This window comes from Primulina tabacum, chromosome 8, assembly GCF_025594145.1.
Source record: "Primulina tabacum isolate GXHZ01 chromosome 8, ASM2559414v2, whole genome shotgun sequence".
NCBI lineage: Eukaryota > Viridiplantae > Streptophyta > Magnoliopsida > Lamiales > Gesneriaceae > Primulina > Primulina tabacum.
This window is the reverse complement of record NC_134557.1, coordinates 5,148,817-5,170,980: the sequence shown is the minus strand read 5'-3', so window position 1 is coordinate 5,170,980 and position 22,164 is coordinate 5,148,817. Positions and strand designations below refer to the sequence as shown.

At 33.9% G+C, this 22,164-nt stretch overlaps 4 protein-coding genes across 4 annotated transcripts; 3 read left to right on the top strand and 1 right to left on the bottom strand.

Annotated features, from left to right (window-relative positions):
* Positions 1-4,856: 4,856 nt before the first annotated feature.
* Positions 4,857-7,760, top strand: LOC142553252 (transcription factor TCP15-like). Its single transcript, XM_075663374.1, has 3 exons — positions 4,857-6,434; positions 7,340-7,395; positions 7,545-7,760. Exon 1 carries the CDS (start codon positions 5,189-5,191, stop codon positions 6,374-6,376), a length of 1,188 nt encoding a protein of 395 aa, XP_075519489.1. The 5' UTR covers positions 4,857-5,188; the 3' UTR covers positions 6,377-6,434; positions 7,340-7,395; positions 7,545-7,760.
* Positions 7,761-9,490: 1,730 nt separating this feature from the next.
* Positions 9,491-12,321, bottom strand: LOC142553251 (HVA22-like protein a). Its single transcript, XM_075663372.1, is given in 6 exon segments — positions 9,491-9,817; positions 9,897-9,953; positions 9,955-10,144; positions 11,368-11,490; positions 11,641-11,667; positions 12,053-12,321. Coding segments are annotated over 6 exon segments (546 nt in total). The 5' UTR covers positions 12,118-12,321; the 3' UTR covers positions 9,491-9,733.
* Positions 12,322-13,728: 1,407 nt separating this feature from the next.
* On the top strand, positions 13,729-16,620 carry LOC142554453 (uncharacterized). The gene is made up of 5 exons (XM_075665117.1): positions 13,729-13,844; positions 13,940-14,167; positions 15,526-15,610; positions 16,044-16,122; positions 16,221-16,620. Exons 1-5 carry the CDS (start codon positions 13,731-13,733, stop codon positions 16,270-16,272), a joined length of 558 nt encoding a protein of 185 aa, XP_075521232.1. The 5' UTR covers positions 13,729-13,730; the 3' UTR covers positions 16,273-16,620.
* A 3,858-nt stretch (positions 16,621-20,478) lies between these two features.
* Positions 20,479-21,752, top strand: LOC142554451 (transcription factor PRE3-like). The gene is made up of 2 exons (XM_075665116.1): positions 20,479-20,798; positions 21,501-21,752. Exons 1-2 carry the CDS (start codon positions 20,664-20,666, stop codon positions 21,648-21,650), a joined length of 285 nt encoding a protein of 94 aa, XP_075521231.1. The 5' UTR covers positions 20,479-20,663; the 3' UTR covers positions 21,651-21,752.
* Positions 21,753-22,164: the final 412 nt, after the last annotated feature.

Here is a 22,164-nt window from a genome sequence, read left to right as displayed (position 1 = left end):
AACTGGTGACATATATATGTTTGCCAATGTTATGTATATAGAGATGTTTGAGATTTCGAGGACGAAATCTTTTAAGTGGGGGAGAAATGTAAGGACCGTGTATCGTATTATCGTAAATCCTATGTTGATTATCGATAATTTATGAAATTGTCATGTGATTATGTATATGATGTATATCATGACAATGAAAATGAGAAAATAAGTATTGAATATGAATTGACGTTGTAAGAGCTCGAGTGGAGAAGACGGACGCCAATAGGTATAAAACCCATAATTGGGACAGAACGTGTGGCGTCCCGAGCGGTAGAAGATGACCGCCCGAGCGCCAGTGTAGAATAAGAGTATGCTCGGACAGAACGTTCCGCGTCCGAGCGGTAGTTTTTGACCGCCCGAGCCCGGTGTAAGTAGAACTCGGGGACAGAATGTCTCGCGCTCGGGCGCGAGAATTCTACCGTCCGAGCGCGAGAGCGGTGAGGATAAGATTAAGATTTCTGTTCATTTCCTTCTTCCTTTTCATCCGTAGCTTCGAGAAAGAACGAGAGAATTCAATTTCTATCAGTCGAATCGACTTCGAAACGCTGTCCAAACGCGAAACAAATTATATATTCGGAATCTTCGCGTCGAGAGCTTCCTTTTGAGGTAAATTTCTTCTAGTTTCAGCAGCTCTAAATATGAAAGTGCTGGAATAGCATGTATTTGAAGTCGAGATTCCTATATGTGGTAGAATAACCGACAAGAAACTCATATTCGAAGTCGAAATTGAATTATGTTATGATTTTGATTTGATATGAATTTTTAAAGTTTCAAAAGATATTTGAGACTTATATTGTCGATTTTGAATGATGTTATTGATTGAAATGAGTATGTTATTGATGTAGATAAATTATTATACTGATATCTTCAGGCTACATCAACTGGAACGAAGAATTGAGGTATGTTGCGATCGGGTAACATACCACAGGTATCTGTATTATATCATATATGTTGGATTGGTTTGATTGATTGGAATGAGAATACATGTCTATATGCCTTATTTGTTGAGTTTATGTGGCATACATGACATTGTGATTTGAATATCGATGTATAAAATAAATGTTTTGTTAACACACATCGTTTGATGCATACATCGATACATGACATGCACGTTGAGCTATGATCCTTGGATACCCTGATATGATTTGATTGGATTCTGGGGTTTGTGAACACAATGCTATGTTTGGTATTACATGACCTTTAAAGCATAGACATTAGTGGCCCCGATGATTGATTGAGATTTGGGATTTGATGGCGCTTTGTCGACGCTATCATACGAGTATCCCTTATTGAGGCCGGTGTGCCAGCTCGAGCATTGATTTGACAGCGATTCGTTTGATTCTGACATGTGCTCAGTGAATGGGCATTTGACCTGATACCTCCACGACATACATGCATTGCATACCATATATCATTGTTTAGATACTTGTGGTATATATGATGGTTGTTCCATACGGAGCTTTGCTCACCCTCAAGGGGGGGCTGTTGTTGTCTTTGTGTGTGGACATTGGCAGATACTCCAGGATATCAGGAGGCCGGAGAGGGTACTTCTGGAGGGAGTCACAGTTTGGGCTGAGGTTTTATGTTTTGTTCCCAGTATATATATATATATATATGTATCTATATACCGGGGCATGTCCCGAGGATTTGAGGTGTTTGTATATGATTGATTTTGATTATGTGTGGGCGAGTTTTATGATATGAGATAAAATACTATTTTTAGTATTCAAATTATAGAAAAAATATTTTGGGCTCATTGTAAAGAAAAGTTAAACTCGTTTTCCGCTGTAATTAATTAACCCTAATCAGATTGTGTTGTAATAACGATTAGGAGCTAAGGGCCCCACAACGCGTACGTACGTATGCCAGTTTTCTTGAAGCATATGTTAAATATTAAGACAATCCGCGGATGCTGCTAACTAAGGTTGAAAATTAACATTAAAATAAATAATAAGTGAGTTAGTTTTTTATAAAATAAACAATATTAACCCCCAAACTTTTAATTTCAGACATATTAATCGAATCCCTGCGTCGCTTGACCAACTCTAATGTTAAATTCGTAGAAATTAATATCAAAAAATATTATGTTATATTAACAATTAATTGTCACGTGTATTAAGTTTAATGAACAAATAGTGAGTTTTTAATTTAGTAATTAGCACAAATATTGGGTGGCTAATTAAAGCTCGTAATTTCGGAACGATTAATTGAAACAATTAGCATGGTAGCATCAAACGAATTAATTAAACAAAAAATAAATGGGACAATTAAAGGAAATTTAAGCAAGATCGAACAAAATATAATACTTGATTATTTTAGTGGTTACTAATTTCCGAATATATTTTTACTTGTTTAAGTGGTTACTGACGTGACATTATACAAAGTCAGTATTTTTCAATAAAAAACGTCACTCCGAAGAAATAGGACTGAAAGGGAAAACATATCAAAGTATATTCGTTTTATCGCTTTACTTGTATATATATATATACACATACACACACACAGATATATATATATATATATACACATATATAGATATATACATTAATTCGAAGAGGTAGATGCATGCCAGTCTAGCAGCCATACCATTTCTTATCCTAAATCTCACCAAAAGACGTGTCCAATTAATTGATTTAAATTAAATAGGTTGGTTGATCCAACCAAATACTCCACCATCGTTAACTATAATAATTCATCTTAAATATATTTTATGTTTATTTTGATGCATTCTTGGAATATACATATGTATGGGAGGAACATGAAATATTATTTCGAATGAAATTCATATAATTTAAATATTAATGGCTCTATTTGTAAATGGAATAATGGTTATTTGTGAGCCATGATTAAGAAGGTGAAGGCAGCTAAAAGAATGTTTAATTATTGATTAAATGTCCAAAATAATAAATGATTTAAGGCTAAACAAATGGCCGAAAAGCAAAGGAGCAAATTCCAACAGAAATCCCGTAAGGTGCAATAGTAAAGGCAAAGGCGAAAGGAAATCATTATGTGAATGGAGGAGGGTCCCAATTCTCACACCACCCCCTTATTAACAACTTTATTTTTAAAAAAATAAAAAAATTTGATCAACCTAAATGATATCCTAGGTTTTTTAATTTTCTTTTAGGAGAAAAAAATCAATTTCTGTAAAAAAAAATATAATAATAATTAACATGGTTTTGTATTATAAGCCATAATCATATCACGCAAGCACTATGCAACTTTATACAATCAATTCTATTAATAATTACTAGAGAATCAATCATATTACCTTCTTAATAAAATGCGATTTTAAGTTGCAATACATAATAATTAATCCACTAATATTAAGAATTGAGTGGCTTATATATGTACATGTTCAATATATAATATCATGTCTGTATTCACCTTCATACTTAATATATTTGACACTTGTATCTTTTATATGTTATAATTTTTACATTCTATAAGAGAAATAAGCGTCAAATATACCAATTGCAAAGAATTTAAGTAATAATATTATTTGTATTCTGTTTTGTATTATCTACACTACACTTAATGTATAAAAATTTATGCATAAGTGGACTGTAAATAACAAGGCAAAAACTTGTGTGAGACGGTCTCACGTGTCGTATTTTGTGAGACGGATATCTTATTTGGATCATCCATGAAAAAGTATTACTTTTTATGCTAAGAGTATTATTTTTTTACGGTGAATATCGATAGAGTTGATTTGTCTCACAGATAAAGATTCGTGAGACTTTCTCACAAGAAACCTACTCAAATAACAAAATCCACATAAGATTAATACAAAAAGCAAAAACTTGTATGAGACGGTCTCACAGGTCGTATTTTGTGAGACAGATATCTTATTTGGGTCATCCATGAAAAAGTATTAATTTTTATGCTAAGAGTATTACTTTTTATTATAAATATCGGTAGGGTTGACCCGTCTCACATGTAAAAATTCGTGAGACCGTCTCACAAAAGACCTAATCATACAAAAAAAACCCAATATTTCACTATACATGTAAGACTAGGAGGTTGCTATACTCAATCATGTTTATCATTTTACCTTGTATAAAATTTGGCACTAGGATTTCAACATGCGATCTATTTGATGTCACTATACAACCATGTTTCAAAATTTATAAATAAAAATGTATCCTTTTACTATCAAAAACTTAAATCTGATTTATTACTTTCAGACATATAACAATTATTAACTAAAAACCCAAATGATATTGCAACAAAAGGTACTAAATATTTGTGTCAAAAGGAGTAGTAGTGTATTCTTTATCTGTACGTTATATTACTCTATGTAATTGTTTGAGCGTCACTCCTTTAATTTGACTTAAGGAAGGGTCCCCCGTCGGACACCATTGTCTTTATGGATTGAATGATAAAAAGAGAACCTCACGTGGAGTCTGAACCAAAGGCCTCTGTCCAACCACGATTAAAAGAAGAGGAAGAAGAAAGAAAAAACAATCATCCCACATATATAATTAATTCCCTTAAATAAAATTAATAATTTAACTTGAAGAATCATCACAAGTTTTCTTTTTAGTGCATTTCAACAAAGGGATTTTTGTCAAAAAGAAAACCAAAAGAGAGAGAATCCAATCAATTGCAAAACCTTTTATTATATTGTACAACGACAAAATTATATCTTAAGAAATATATTATAATATTTATTTTTTAGAAATCAAAAAATTAAAAAAATAAAAATTAAAAATTGACTCACTGGCACAGATAGAACCCAACAAAATTAAAGCACTTGTTTTCTTATATTTTATTTTATATACAATATATAATTCTGATTTAGATTTTTAAAGCTCACCCCATATAATTCCCACTCATTATCTTTGTTGCTTAAAGCTTCTCCTCCTCCTGCCTTATCCTCTCTGTCTCCCTCTCTCTATTGAACCAAAAACACATAGATTGTGATAGAAATTCCAAAAAGAGATTTTTACAGAGCTAGAGGGCTTGATATAATCTGATTTCTTTCCCCAGGAAAAATATATACTTGTATGAATTGAATTAAGGGTATATTTCCATATATATAATATAGGAGGAGCTAGCAATCTTGCTGTTAACAAAGAAATTAAAGGGGATAAAGATTAAATTTTTGAAGCATTGGTGTTTGATTTTCTTGGAGTATATCTCTAATGCGATCATGGAGGGAGGCGATGATCATCTCCACCTTCACCAGTACCACAGCCGCCACAACTTCCCCTTTCAGTTACTTGAAAAGAAAGAAGACGACCCCGCCGCCGGATGCTCAACCAGCTCCGCCTACCCTTCCCTCGCCATCTCCACTGATGTCATATCAAACCCTAGTTCCACCACCCCACGATCAACAACACCATCCTCCAGCCTTCAAATCGCCTCAGCGGAGCCGTCCAAGAAGCCACCACCCAAACGGACGTCAACCAAAGATCGCCACACAAAGGTCGACGGCCGTGGGAGGCGCATCCGCATGCCGGCTCTATGTGCTGCTAGGGTTTTCCAACTCACACGAGAGCTGGGCCACAAGTCCGACGGCGAAACCATTGAGTGGCTGCTACAACAGGCGGAACCGGCGGTCATCGCCGCAACGGGGACCGGCACGATTCCCGCGAACTTTACTTCACTTAATATCTCTCTACGTAGCTCGGGTTCAAGCATGTCTGTGCCTACTCAATTGAGATCTGCATATTTTAATCAAAATTACAATCTTCAGCAACGCCGTGGGATATATCCAGGCATTGGATTGTCACCGGAGAGTTCTTCCACCACTCTGCTGAATTTTCAGGTGGGGAACTTAAACCCTAGCTTGATGCAGACGAAGCAAGAAATGCGTGAGAGTAATTCCCTAGATTTAGCGGCGGAGACAACGGAGGAAGGTTTAGGAGCGCGAAAGCGCAGGGCGGAGCATGAATTATTGCAGCATCCGCAACACCACCAGATTGGAAGCCATTTGCTGCAGTCAAGTACAGGGACGATTCCAGCGAACCACTCTTCCATACCGACGAATTTTTGGATGAGCGGCGATCCAATTTGGACGTTTCCCCCGGTTAACCTCAATAACAGCGCTGCCGTCGCGGCTGATTTGTACAGAGGAACTATGTCTAGTGGGCTACATTTCATGAATTTTACGACGCCGGTGGCGCTGATGCCTACTCAGCAGTTAGGTGGGGGCGGAGGTAACGGAGGTGGTGGTGGTGGTGGTGGTATTAGCTTGGGTGATAGTCAATTAGGTGGCCTTCTCGCTGGGCTAAATCCTTATCGAAGTAGTGGGGGATCAGGGGTGTCAGAATCTCCATCAACTGGATCTCACGGCGGCGGCAATGGTCGGCATGACGGAACGAGCCACCATTCTTGAATGATTACAAATCTGCCGCCAACTCGGTGTTGTTCAATTGGTTGTGCAAATCACACACGTGAGGCTTGATTAAGTAGTTTTAAATTCCACTTTTTCTTGTTTTCATTTTATATTTTCTCCCTATTCTTGATGAGGTCCTAATTTTTGTGTGATTAGTATGAAGAATTTAGGGTTTTTTGTTTTTTTAACATTAATGGGATTTTGGATGTTTGTTTTTGTGATAAGTATTTTCAGTACTTTTAAATTTATATTGTCACATGATATTGATTGTCATTATTGTTTTGAGAGAAATCTTTTTATAATCTTTTATAACTATTCTTGATCATATTTTTCATAATCTTTTAGCATAATATAATTTCGATACTTGCAAAACGATCATTTCTTCCCTTCTAAATGAATTTTCACCTTCTATTTTCGTAAAGGTTTTGTTTTTTCAAATTTGTCTTTCGAAAACCGTAAGGAATTTCAATCTCTTGACTATTTCACAAGAGGGATTACATATTTTCATTTCAAATATAATAGTTATACATGTCTTTTCATGACAATCCATGAAAAATATTTAGTTATCGAAGGATCGTGATCGAACTTAAATCCTAGACATAATGTTTTTTTCCTCCCTATATGTGTATATATATCGATTTGCCTTTCTTATGTTTATATACTATATGTAAACACATGCTGGTGGCATGAATTTGATCATAATTTTATAATATATTTTTTAAATAAAAAACAAAAGATGATTCAACGGCTTTGAAGTACCAAAGATTTCAACATATATTGTGTTTCACTTTGTGAACCACGTAACTTGTTATGTTAAAATATACGTGGACCACCCTTATATTTTGCTAGTTGGGGAAATAAATAAAACCACATATATAACGTACGTTAAGAAACATAGGAAACTTGTTAATATGATAGTCTCTATGCAATGAAAATATTGATATCATCTAGCGTGATTTGCAGGATACTGCGATAATTCGAAAACTTGTTCAGTGCACATCAAATGATAGTGGCTACATGTTCGTACGTCATAAGATATAATATATATATATATATATATATATATATATATATGATCAAGATTGATTTTCAAGTGTACTTGGAGGGGGTGGGCCGTGAAATTGGGCTTAGTGCTGGCCCATATCTGAATATATGCAGGTGTTCTCAGGTGGTGAGGCCCACATGGTGGAGATTGGCTTCACCATTGAGCACAATTCATCAATGAGGAGCAACAGATGGATCGATCTCTTTAATATAATATCAAGTAGGCATTGCCTGGCGCCATAAGGATCGGCGGTGGGTTTGGTCTGGCCCACGGATGTATTCAATCTGGACCGTTAAAAATTATATGGGCCCATTCTTAAATGGGCTGACAGTTTTCCAAAAAAAATGTGTAGAATTTGTTTCAAAAACAATTAAAAAAGAAGAAGTATAGAATCTTCAATAGTTTTGCCAACTTGTGAGGTTACCTTCCTTGATCACGCTTCAGTAACAACTGCTAACTTCGCAGGGTTTTAATTTTCATATTCTATTTGATGACAGTCATTAGCAAAGCCTTCTGTGATCATCGGGTCGTCGTTGATACAAAAACATATTCGTTTAATTAACAAAGGAATTAGGGTTTTGTAAGTTGGATGAAGGCAACCCCAGGACGTAACATGTTGCTACGCATTAAGAAACTTAGTTTTTAATGTAGTAACAATCACCTTTTATCCGATCCTTGTCCTTTCTGCTGTTTATATTCTCCAGTTTGAAGGAAAAAAGACCATCTCCTTTCCTTGAAAAACACAAATACTAAACTTTTTTATTTTATTTTAACACAATGATTTGAGAAGCAAAATAATAATCAAATTTAGAAGATGTGTTTGTTGCACATTGAAAAGTGATATAATAATGGTTAAAAAAGTGAAATAATAATATTAAATGTGTAAACTTTTAGTGCAACATCAAACATAAAAAGACACAAATGTATTTATAACCAACCTTAGTCGTGGTTGTGCAAACATATTGGTTGATGAGTGAAAGTGTGGAACATTGATGTCTTACCATTATGATATTCACATTGAATTTGTCATTAGGTAGCAAGAAAATGCACATGGATTGGAACCAATTAGCACAACATGCAAATTGGTCCTAATAAATGAAATCCCCTAAGCTTAATTTCAAGAGTTTTTTGTGTTTCCGCTCCTACCCCGAAAAATGGACAAATTTCTTTTCTTAACATAGCATTAAAGTTTTAAATTTGAAGAAAGATTCATCCACCAGCCCGTAGAGATATCCAAACAAGAACGAATGTGTTCTTATAACAACTATTTCTTTTATCTATATTTAATCGTGTAATTTATTAAACAAACATTACGTTAACGTGGGATTTAGTCGGTAATTGCTGTTATTATGCATGCGAAAAAATTATGCAATTTGCGCCATATTTGGGAGCAAAGCTTCCCCCTAAGTACTTAGACATAAACAAAAATTACTAAACTCGGGCTTTAATTTTTCATGACGCTAATGATTTTGGATATGGGGTTTCATGATTAATGTAAAAGGCCCACCGCTGATATTGACGTCTCTCCAGCTACGTCCAATTATTGTACTAAAAGTTGTCTTTTATTTTGGAAATTTAAATAAAATAATAGGCTGCATACTACAATATATTACGTCACATTTTGATTTTTAGGAACAACTACCTAGCTTTGATCGCCTTTGGGTAAAAGAAGAAGGAAAATAAGGGAATTTCGGAAACAAATTTTTTTTTAATCAAATCGAAAAACCGAATTTTGACCAGATATTGGTTTATCTTCCTCGTGATTAATGGCATGTATTTCTTAATTTTTGGTTAATGCAACATTGAATTTTCGGACCAAAATAATAAATGGTTGGATTTTGAGAATTTTTTATTTAGGCCTGCAATTTTATTTTAACTCGATAATCTGTTTGAATTTTGAGTTAAAATGTAATATAATGTCACTTTAGCATTTAAAATAGAATTTGGGCTGATTATTATATGATTATATGGTTTATAACATAAAATACTTGAAAATATACGATAAAAAGCCTTTGACAACTTCTTGAAGATACCCAAAAGCTCAATCGCCGGTACCACTTTTGCACAAAGAACATGAAAGCACGTATACAATGTAATTATGGCAACGACAAACCAGATTTCGATAGAACATATGCACATACATTAGATTATCAAACATAAGGATACCAGGAAAAGAGATCTTCCAGCCTACCCCAACAAAAGAAAACGAGTGTCGAGAAAACACGCTGTCGACATGGTCGATGCTACCAGGCCATGTTTCGTTACTAGGAAACCATGTACAAGACAAGTAAAACACGAAAACTCAACCGCGATCAGTACCTGTCATCCTGATCGTACCTGTAGTTATCATCGTAGAAAGTGTAATTGCTAGTCTTAGGCACAGTTTCTCTATTAGCCTGTATAAAATAAATATAAATCAGACGACTCATGAAAAGAAAAAAAAAAGGAAGTACTCGAGGAAATTTTCAAATGTACCCGATGGATCATCTTTTCAAATGCCTCGGGACCATTTTCCTGGATATATTTTTCTGCCGGCGGTGAGAATGTCATCTGGCTTGCTGAACACATCCTTCTTTCGTGGAACATACCATATGTTAACACTCTTTTGCCGGGTAACCAAGTAAGGTCTAACAAAATGCTCGTAGACATATGCGGCTCCACTGAAGTATGGTATAACTAACCAGCAGGTGAATATCAGCTTCATATAATGCCACAAAGGTATCCTGGGGCACAACAAAATTCGAGACAGAGTTGCATATTTTGCATAACTGGCAACAGTAAACAAAGAATGTAATGCTTCGTATGACGAACAAATATCATAGGAAATGTTTTGCAAGACACTTGATGTTAGATGACATGGAACCATTCAGAGCTATCACATCTTTCCTGGGGAAAAAAAATAGAAGTCCAAATTTTCTTCACATTCACATTCAAGCATTCATGTGACTCAAACCCAATCATGCCTAGAAAAGCAAAGCTACAATTCAAAAATGGCATTCCGACTGTACAATAAGATGGTTAAAGAGCTATCAGAGCTTTAAAGATGATAAATATAGCAACAAATCCCTCCAGATTACTCGTACACATAATGACGGAGGCTGTGAATATAATGGTGATAATTGGTGTCATTCATCAGCCATACAGACACTATTCAGTAAAAGTAAAGGCTAAAAAATGAAAAAAAAAAAATTTATTACAAAATTCTTTCAGGCGATGTTTAGTTGGATTGATTAGAATTTGACAAGTTTGAATTAGTGGATTTTAAATGCTTGTTATAAGAATTTTAAATGCCTTTAAAGATAGATCAAATTCCCAACTATTTAATGGCCAAACACACATGATGAATTTGAATAATGGACTTTAAATTCATGAAGCTCAAATCCACCAATCCAAACACAACATTAGATCCTCCTACCTTATCCGTATTTGCTTCCAAACCCCACGTAGATAAAAAGCTTTTAGTTAAACTCATACAAAACATACTTGTTTTTAACCGAAACACTGTAGTGGGTATTTTCATAGCACATGTTTCCATATATTGTCTATAAAATGTTTAACAAATGAGTGTGATAAAACAAAATCCACCCAAAGCCTACCAAGTATGGGAGAACATCCCAAATCCCAAATTAACAAAATGCTAACATTAAGCATACGGAAAAAGTGAATCGATGATTTTTCCATATGATCAATAAAATCATCAAACAATACTAAGACATTTAGAAACGAAAAAAGGTATATGATTAATTTTTCAATTGTCGCCTACATCTCATCTCTCACTTCCATGTGAATATTCTCATTGAGCTTACACTCAAAACACAAATTATTTGAGACATGTTTGAAGTTCTGATAAACTTCCAAAAAAAAAAGCAAGGAATTTCCAATGAAGAAATCGTATTCAAACTCAAAATTGCAACAAAATCCACTGGTTCAAAAAAAAAAGGCTTACCATTCAATAAGCTTTGCAAAAGTAAGCTCAAAAAGTGTAATCATGGAGTAAAGCACCCAATAAGTAAGCCATTGCTGATCATCAACAGGCGATTTAGTCTCAATTGCCCTAATTGATGCATATCTGCTCACAAACTCAAAAGTCCATATCCATTAACCCAAAACAGTCTCAACTGAATAAACAAAAATCAACAACCCAAAAGAAACCAAATATCTTTTTGAAAACATCACATTTAGAACAAAAGGTCAGTAACATTCAAATAATCTAACTTACAGAGGATAAACCAGACTAACGACGGGCCTGCAACGTAAACAAACAAACATTAACAAGAAAAACCTCAACGCATAATACAATTATTAGAAGACACCAAATTTTTTTTTACGGGAGAAATCAGCGGATTCATCCAACTCTATGTAAAATCTTTTTGCTACATTTAATAGAAAATTTTCAAAAGACACAAGTTTGTCATCAAATTAAATCCATCTCCTTTCTTAAGTCCTGTACACCACTTTTTCTAACTCAACATTAGCAAAATCATAACATATCAGGAATCAATCAATGTAAACCCACAAACAACATTAATTCTAAAACAAAAGTAAAACCCACCACATTAAATCAATAACCCATGAAAAGCATAAGACTCAAACTATGATAGAGATAAAACCAAGATTTACTGTGTAATTACCCAGCAAGAACGTCGAAATTGCTGGCCAGTACTTTCAGGAAGGTTCCGGCTCCAGATCCCCCCATATGCGAGTAGAAAAAGATCGATTCTTTTGGTTTTTTCTTTGATCTGGTGGAGTGTGCTCAGAATGTTGCAAGAAATCGAGAAATCGAGAGGGGTTTGTTCAATATAGCTGAATTGTTCTGTTCGAAGGTAAAAGAGTAAAGCTCAAAGAGAGTGCGGACAAGAGCAGAGAGAGACAGGTGGCTGTCATATGCTATGAAAGCAGCGAGCACTTGTAATGTATAATAAAGAAAAAGGAGAATCACGACTTTTGAAAGAAAAAGAAAAAGGCAAAAAAAAAAAAAAGAACAGTCTTATTTTTTCTTTTTTAAAAAAAAACAATAATTATATTTCACTGACTATTTTTTCCTATGTCAAATGAGTAATATACAATCCACTCATTTTATTTCATTTATTTCAAAATAATTTCAATACTACGGCTTTAGAAACCCTAATTTATCATGTTTAATTTACTTCATTATGGTGTTTACAATTTTATTTTACCAAAAAAATGTTTTCGTGATAATTAAAGAAAAACAGACAATAAAAACTCTATAGAAAATGTATCATGAATATGGTTTTGTTTATATTATCTTTATGGATAATGTCATTATCTATCCAGCATACTGATACGTGTATTAAGTAGATAAATCATGATCACTCATTCAATCATGATGTATGGATGAATAACTATGATTTATCATTCAACACGCGTGTCATATATTAAGTGGATGTGAACACTGTCTATGTAGCTAGCATCTACCAAATATTGTGACGAATACATTGAAGTGAGCTTTCTTGTAAGAAGATCAATGTTATCACTTGTATTGCCTCAACTCCGTGCATTGAGAGTTTATATCAGGTTCGATTTTTTAATTTTGTCATCTCTCTTGTATTTCATATGAATTAGGTATTATTATCTTAATCCTAGGAGACTGCTCCTTACGTGGAGATGATGGTTAACTTTTTTTCCATCAATATGTAAAGAAAGTGTTTTGAAATTCATTTTTTTATTAATATATTCAATATCATAATTAAATTCGTCTGGATCAAATTATTCTCTTCCAACAATGTTGGTATATTTGTATGCCCATGAGGGAAAAAACCCATTCTTGATTATCTTTGCCCATTGCGTTTGTAGATCGCTCGAGCAGTTACTTGAAATTTTGTAAACTTATGTTTGGATTAATGACTTTCAAATCTATGGATTTTAAACATATTTTTGTTATTTAGATAAGTGATATTATAAATTTCAAATTCACTTCTCAAATATTTATATAGTATTTTATATTAGTTAAATTATATTTAAAATTCAATCAATATGTTACTTGAAATTCAGGAGACTTTGTTTTATTAATGTGTAAATAAATAATGTATGAATTTAATATTTGATATATTGTTTCAATGTAAACAAGTAAAATTTAATCGAAATATATAGATTTCAAATGTGATAGGTAATGAGCCTCAAATTAAGTATAAAAGCCCAAGTCCACAAAGATTCTCTCCATCAGCTACTTGGACTCGTTTACGACCCAACAGAGCCTAAAATTAATTGAAACTAGTAAATCATGATCAAAATTCAAGAACCCAAAAAGAAAAAAAAAATACACGTACCACAAATATATATATAAGTAAAATGGTAGGGACCAGGTTGCAAATCTTCAAAACTCTTCTGCAGCCGCCAACTATCCCCGCAGCAAATTTACAGCTTCACCCACTGAATCGCCCCACTTCCGAACAACCGCCTATGGTAATTCCCGTTGAGTATAATCAATTTCCTTTTTCATCTGTAATTTGAAATTAAGTAATTTTTTTTGTTAAAACTCTGAATTTGTTCTTGAACAGGAGAAATTTTACGATCATAGATTTCAGCGTACCGATCAGTGGATGCCAGTCTATTCTTGGCTAGAATCACTGGACACCGATGAGGTAATTAAATCAGCAGACGTATCAAATTGGCTGAATGCTAACCCCGAAATCAGAGATCACCTGTATGCAAGGCATTCGCGCTACCATTTGATGCATTATATAAAGAAGTGCCATGTTAAGATTCTGAAACGTAAGGAAAAACAGGTAATTTTTCTTGTTCTTCTGAGATGACAATGCTTGTAGCGGACTATAATGTAGTCGGGCTAGGTTTTTTTCCCCTGGTTGCTGTGCTCTCTACTTGTTTGCTTAAATGATTACCTTATCATTGCTGAAATTGGATTTCTTCGTGCTTGTTGCTTCAGTGCTTCTTGTGTTTTTCTAATTCCATCTTGCTCTACATAATTGACAATAAGAAAGTGAGGGGAAAAGGCTTTAAGATACTAAGGTGGCGGCCGAAAAAATTGAAATTCAGAGTTCTTCACTGCTCTGAATGGCATAGATAGTTGCGTGTCCATCTTCCTCCACTGCCGTAGTAGTCACCGTACCAACTACAACATCCAGTACCCTTGCTTCCCTGGAGATACATCATCATAACATGTGCCGTCTTAGTCTCAGTAATGCCATTACACGTCGCAAAAGCGCCCTAGCCATAATAGCAGCTCTGCCTCGGTACCACATATCGATCGAGCCACTCCAAAGTTTCTGCACGGAAATTCTGATGCCACCTTGTTCTCACTCCTCTACCAGTTTGTGGCTGCAGCCCACCACACGTCGTTCTCCTATCTGCCACCACTTTCACATTTGGAATCTAGGGCACCACAACAATTTTTTTTTATACCTTATGCATTTTCTCCACACCCTTGATCATCATCATGCCAAGTAACAAACTTAGGGAAGAAATAAGATTTGATGAAATTTACCTCCATCATCTTCAAGACAATACCACCTTAAAGAAACCCTCAAACTCAAAAACAGAAGCAACTGAAACTGAATTTTTGATACTTGATTATCCTGTCCTGTCATTGATCTCTCAGCAAAAGTGCTTGTTCTGGAGAGTGATATAGTATAACTGTGGCCGTGGGCAAATATTTTTCCCCCGAAAAAATGACAAGGGTAATTTCGCTGTTCACTTGTAAACCGTTCAAAATGCTTTGAAATTTCCACAGTGCGCGGTGAGAATCACTTTTTACTTTCTCCTTAGGTGAAATATCCTATTGCTTCTTTCAATTAACAGACTGGTGAAAATGCAACTCAGCCTTTGGATTAGCCTTTTGGATATTGAATCTCTGAAGAGATCTTTGCTTGATTCTTTTGAAGGCACTAGGATGCATAAGATTGACACGGGGTTTTCATATGTTGTTTTGAAGTTTGACATTTTTTTTACATTCGTCGAAATCAGATTGGTGTGGGATAAGACTCTTGGCTAAATTTCACGCTAATCCTCTTTTATTTCCTTTATTGTTTAAGATCTACAGCTGCCATTTAGTTTTTTATTTTAAAGCATTTTATAGCTTTTGTGTGAAATAGACTGTTAACTCTCCATTTGTTTCCAACTTAATCAGGGATTGATTGTCGCTAAGTTGCCTCCTCCCACTAAGGTTCATCAGACTGTTCAAGTAAAAGCTACAGAGTCTCCTCATTCTACTGGTAATTCCTTAAAGTAGAAAAATGTAACTGAATTTGTTTGTCAAACTTGTATTTATAGGAGATGCATTACTATCGTTGACCAAACTGTTGAATTGGTTGTGTACGTAACAAATAGCCACACCTATGTCAGTGGTTTCTACATGTACTTTGACTAATGGATTAAGTCTTCCTTTTTTCTTTTTTTTTTTTTTTTTGCTTTATACAAATAAGTTTTGAGTTTCATTACTTTGAGTTCAAACAATCTTGACTATCAAACGTCTTTCATCTTTCCAAAGGTTATATCATCCATGTTATCAGGACATCCATATAGACATATAGCATATTTCCTACTTGAATTCTTCTTTATATTTTAATCAGCGGGGATAAGTATTTTTGGATCTTGTGCATGGGTTTTGCATATGAAGAAGTGCTAATGGCTTGTCGATTGCTGCAGGCAATAATCCTAGTACCATGCCCAAAGGCAGCGAGATTTATAGAGCAAAACATAGTGAAGCTTCACGGAAATATGAGATGTAAGTAATTAAATATATTCTTCTTCTGCTCTGAATCTGTAAAATTTGATCCACTTATTCCAATTTCGTTTGCATGATCTATTGTCCGATTGTTCCAGATTAGTGGAGTTGGAGAAACAACTCATACCTCTTTTTGGAAAGCCACTGTGAGCCCGATTTTGCGGTCGCTGATTTTGTCACCGATGGATATCTATTTACGTGCAAAAGTCGAGCCTGTGATCAGACGTAGTAATCAGTGTTATTTAGAGTTTTAGAAGACTCTCAGTTCGGTCTAACGATGAGAAAAACTTGTGTGGTTGATAGCAAGTCATTGTGTATATGTGCCATTTTCACCTTTACTTTGTCTTTTCACTTTGGTTGATGGGAGAACAGTTCCACAATCGGTGGTTCTTGTTCTAATTGAGACTAGAACCCATAACCAAACTGGTTGGGTTATGGATAGGGTGCTTTTTTTAACCAAAATTTTATTCCTTAATTATAATTTAACTTCCATTTTCCCTGAAGACTCCGGTTTTCACTTTAGTTAAGGAGAATGGAACCTCCCAGTCTAATGGGAAATTCGATGATGTGCCCCAAGGCTAAATCCAACGGCCCCAAATGACTAGTCCCTAAAGCCGTCAAAACTGGCCGGCCAGCGCGGCCCGCGACCTGCTACAATCCAACATTTGGCGGGTTGACATGTCATTTGAACGGTCAGAAATTGTTAACTCAATCTGTTTATTTGGTGACGTGGGGTAAGAGGACATGTCTGCAATCCACTTCAACCTACCACTTGGCGGAGATGAGTCTGATCTATTTGAAAAGCTCTGCTAGCGAGTGCCCTTCATGTAACAGTAAATTTCCGCAGTCTAATTCTATTAATAACTGGATGCTAGTCTAGATCTTGGTCCTCAAATAGGTTTAATACCTAATGGATCTAAAAGTGATTATAAATTATCATAATATTTTAAATCGAAAATTTGCAAAATTTTAGCAGTAATATTCGATATGGCTTACAATATCAACCTGCACAAGGAAAATAATTTTAATCCTGACTTGCATTTAATTAATCTTGATGGAGGATATCATAATTTGGGTGAGGTGAAGATCGGAAGATAATTAATTATCAGCAATTGTATGGTTCGAAAGCATGGGATGGTGGGAACAGATCTGGGTTTTCGACCCAACTAACAAAAATAATATATAAAAATACATGGAAATTAAATAAGGAGGTCAACTAATTATGATATTATTGGGGGAAAAAGTCAACGTGGATCGAAACAATTGCGATTAACTGATAGTATTTTATATTACATGTGAATATAAAGAGTTCAGATTTTTTTATTAGAAAAATAATACTGAAAAAGTTCATTTATTCCAATAACAAAAACTTGGTAAATCATATATGCACATACTTGCAATGGCTTATTTGATAGTTTCTCAATGAATTTCTCCTTTGTATTAATGTCATGACATGTATTTGATAATACTGTCGTTTGAAATTCATATACATCGAGATAATTCCCATGCTTAATCGTCCTACGTCATATAAATTTTCTTTGCTCACGTTGGGTGCATAGACAGTTAATTATGTTTTTCAAATGATTAATTAAAAAAAAATAATAATAATAATATTTTGGTGGTGTGATTTGATTATGTTAATAAAAAGTTGTCACTTAATATATAATACAGATGTAAGATGAAAATTATTTCTATTTATGCATAATTAAATAACAATTAATTTGTAAAATTATATAACATAGCATATGACATAAGATGCAAGAAAAAGACTAAACTACGTAGCCGCTCTTGGGATCGGGTAACAAATGGTTACAAACTCTTAAACAAATAACCTACTAATATTATTAAGATAATCAACGACTAGCAGGCTACGAAAGAGTTTAGGACAATGTGGTCGGAATGGACGGTTTTGGCGGTTAAAAACTCATATTTTTACTGAGATTTTTTTAATGAAGAAAACTCTATGGTTCTGTTTTTTTTTTTTCCTTTCAATTTTTCAATTATTAATTAATATATTGGTGTATATATTTTCGATTGTGTACAAATTCATTTATCAAGGAACGTAGATTCTACGTTTGTTTGCCTTGTGTAAGAGGAATGTGATGGTAAAATTCCTCTCTGCAACTATGTAATAGAAAGCAACGTGCGACTTAAAAGATACGATCCGTCATGACTTTTATATCAACAATTTTATTTTTCGATTTATCGAGGAATGAAGGTAGTGTTGTCTCGATATTTTTTGTTATGTTACCATCGAATATATCTTTCGTGTTCATGAATTATTAAGTGAAGGTGATACTACGAGGGGAAAAAATTAAAGAAGCGAAAAGAAAAACAAAATATTAATTATTTTCTGAAAAAAAAACTTAAAAAATGAGGGAGATCGGTGTAGTCGGTTCCTGTCCAACACAATATTAAAGTAGTAATACACAGCATGCATGCTTAAAAAGATCACACGATATCTTTCTTGGACTCCAAAAATTAATTTCTAAATTAAAAATCTTGGATTAGGAAAATAAAATGTTATTAATATTATATATTGTAAAGAAACCAATCAGGGTTCCTCGTGAAAACGTATGGAATCCTTGCTGTTCGAAGTCACGTGACGCGACATGTTCGCTGACCAATCTCGAATGCTAATTATTTTTTAATTTAATTAAAAGGGATTTTTTTATATATTATATGGTACTAAATTTTTAATATATATTTTTCTTGAAGCTGATATAGGTTTTAGAATGTGAACTTGAAACGTGTTGCACCAATTTCCTACTCAATAAGATTGTCAAGATCATCGGTGATCACAAAAAGATTGGGCATTGATTTGGTGAAATAAAGTTCATGGTTTTTCAAATTCCTAGTCCTTTTTTTGGCCACAAAATTTGAATAATTGCTCCATTTTTCTGTATCATATTTTGATTTCGTGTCAGTTTCATAATCAATAATTGCCAAGTAATTAACAATTTTGACAAAACCATAGATACGTACTCAAATACGATATGACTATTTTTTATATATATAAAAAAATCCGCATACATCATGTGGAATCAATCACTTTACATGGCTAACTTGGTTCATAAGATATTTCGTTAGTATGAGATTTACCCAGTATAAATCGAAGTGTAATGGTAGCAGATCCCCAAGTCTTTTAAAAAAAATTGGTATCAATATTCATATTTTCACCCGATTTCCGATCATCATCTCTCCATGTGTTTATGGAAAATCATGTCCAAAAATTTAAATCCTGCCTCTTTAATTTTGTCTGAAAATATCAATAAATATTGGTTAAATTATTATTATGTATTTGAGAAAAGTACCGCATGTGGAGTCATCCCATGTTAATTTGCCAACTTAGAGTTCAGAAGTATTCCTTTTGCCTTTTTTGACTGACCAATTTAAAGATTCCCTGCGGAGATAAATAAATTGTAATATAATATAAATGCTGCTTCAATTATTAGACGGATCGCTATTAGTCATTTTTGAATAATTTCTTAGCAGTTTCTTCTACGACTGTGTTTTTTTTTTTTTTTTCCAAAAGCCAAATGAATATAAATGCGTTTGAGATAAGAGTAGGTCTCTTGTGAGACGATCTCACGGGTCTTATTTTGTGAGACGAATCTCTTAATTATTTGGGTCATTCATGAAAAATATTATATTTTATGCTAAAAATATTCCTTTTTATTGTGAATATGAAATCGCCAATTAGTGGCTTTTGTTTCCTTTTCTTTAATTCAATTAGTGACAGCAAATTAAAATCTTCTAATATATATATATATATATATATATAGACACACATGCATATTCACTTCGTTACATTGTCAAACAAATTAAAGAACAAATATTTGTGTAGACTATGCGAAAAAATTAAGTTCGATCAGAATATAATACTTAAAAGTTTAGACCACTAACAAGATGTTACCAAAACGATTATTTTTGTCCACTAACTCGTGTAATTTTCAGTTTTGGTCCATTAAGTTTGCAAATTTTGATTTTAGTACACTCACTTTTAATTTTCTTAATTTGGTTCAATTGCTAATTTATGTGTGCCCAATTCAACATTTTCGGATGTCACGTCAGTATTTTGAAAAATAAAAAAACTTAATGAATCTAAACTCAAAATAGACAAAGTTAATCGACCAAAAAAATTATTTCCCTTAAATCTATGCTATTTAGCTAGAAAATGTAACACCACATGTAAAATAAACTAATCTTGGATGGATGTCCCACTTGGCCCCTTGATTTTATTTTGGGTGAAGATCGAACTAACCACAAGTAATGATATTGTTAGCACATCTCTAGATGCGTGGACGATTAAATAATTTGCCCACTTCCTCACTTCAAATCCCTACATAAAGCCAAGCTACCGCATTGCACACTCTCATGCAATTGCATGTCTTCTTCCAAGCTAAGGCTTCACATAAGGAAAGCAAACCTAGCTAAGTGTACAATTAATACAATTTCTTAGCCTACCTAGTACTTTAATTTGCTCATCTTCTCATATTATCTTTGAAGCATATATATCTCTCTATATATAAAAGAATATAATGTCTAGCCGGAGGCCACGATCGAGGCACTCCACGGGATCTTCAAGAATCTCGGATGATCAAATTAACGAACTCGTGTCTAAGTTGCAACAGCTTCTTCCCGAGGTTCAAAACCCTCGCTCGCGCTTAGGCAAGGTACTTGTGTTTGCGTCGATTTTTGGTTTTTTCGTATTTGGAACCGATATTGATCTGCATCAATTCACAGAGATAAATGGGACCAAATTAATCAGTCAACATAGTGGTGAAGATATTTCCTTTGCCGTCATAGTAGATATGCATGAGGAGTAATTACTAACTAAGAAACTCAGCAAATTTAACGTCTTTGGTAATATTTTCTTTGGTGATGGTTTGAAGCATGGAAATAATATCAGAGTTAATTAAGACACACAAACTATGTATTTTTTGTGCGCCGTCCTCATTTTCAGTATTTTGCTCTAACATTAACGAAGAATTTTATATATATATATATATATATATATATATATATATATATATAAAAGAAGTGGTGAAAGTGGTGTACTCTTTGGTAAGTCGGCAGTTTATTTAAATTTGATAGATGTGTGTCACCCTCCCCAACGCTTTGAAGATGAGCTTGGAACTCTGTGATGCAAATATAAAACTGAAGATTCCATTTGGATTAATCAATTAAATATTATTACAAATATTTACTCTTATATAATTAAAAAAAAAAGGTTTAGTATCTTAATGCAGCGACTGCATGCGCCTTAAATGAGGGCTAAATGCATGAGATCGTGCTATATATATTTATTCTGAATTCGTCTTTTAAATATTTTGTTTCATTATTGAAAATGATGAGCTGAATTGTATTACATGCAGAAGTCGGCAACAAAAGTGTTGCAGGAGACATGCAACTACATAAGAAGCTTGCATAGGGAGGTGGATGACTTAAGCGAGAGGCTGTCGGAGTTGTTGGCAAACGCCGATACCACTCAGGCGGCTCTCATCCGAAGCTTACTCACGCAATGAACAACCCAGTCATCTTTCTACGTACCTCAACTTCTTTGTTTTATGTCTACGCTCAAAGAACATAAATTTCTTGAAATAATATTGACTCTACTTGGTCAATCTTTTTAATTTATGTTCTAATCTTTCTTTTTCCCATTGTCATCCATTTTACCAAGTTAAAAGTCTAGCATTACTTGCACGTCGATCACATGATCGAAATTGGAAACATGAAACAATATATATATATATATATAATATATATATATATATATATATACATGTCCATCACGAATCATTAATAAATTATATTAATTTTAAAAAATTATACTTCGTATATCGAATCAAATACATCGTGTGCGAGTTTTTCTTATATTTCATATTTAAAGTTTCTACCACTGATTTTATTTAATATCTAAGTTTTTTTTATGAGATCATAAAAAATTGAGCCTATGGTCTCCTCGTGGGGAACTTAACTTATAAGCCTAATTAATTAGAAGCTCGGATGAGGAGCTAAATTATTGTGCTAGAGAGGAGT

What these genes read in the sequence shown, in the direction of transcription:
- LOC142553252 (XM_075663374.1), top strand. Translation starts at nt 5,189, where the DNA reads ATGGAGGGAGGCGATGATCATCTCCACCTTCACCAGTACCACAGCCGC.
- LOC142554453 (XM_075665117.1), top strand. Translation starts at nt 13,731, where the DNA reads ATGGTAGGGACCAGGTTGCAAATCTTCAAAACTCTTCTGCAGCCGCCA. An exon ending in CTTCCGAACAACCGCCTATG is followed by an intron (nt 13,845 to 13,939) that starts GTAATTCCCGTT and finishes GTTCTTGAACAG; the next exon opens with GAGAAATTTTACGATCATAG. An exon ending in TGAAACGTAAGGAAAAACAG is followed by an intron (nt 14,168 to 15,525) that starts GTAATTTTTCTT and finishes CAACTTAATCAG; the next exon opens with GGATTGATTGTCGCTAAGTT.
- LOC142554451 (XM_075665116.1), top strand. Translation starts at nt 20,664, where the DNA reads ATGTCTAGCCGGAGGCCACGATCGAGGCACTCCACGGGATCTTCAAGA. An exon ending in CTCGCTCGCGCTTAGGCAAG is followed by an intron (nt 20,799 to 21,500) that starts GTACTTGTGTTT and finishes TATTACATGCAG; the next exon opens with AAGTCGGCAACAAAAGTGTT.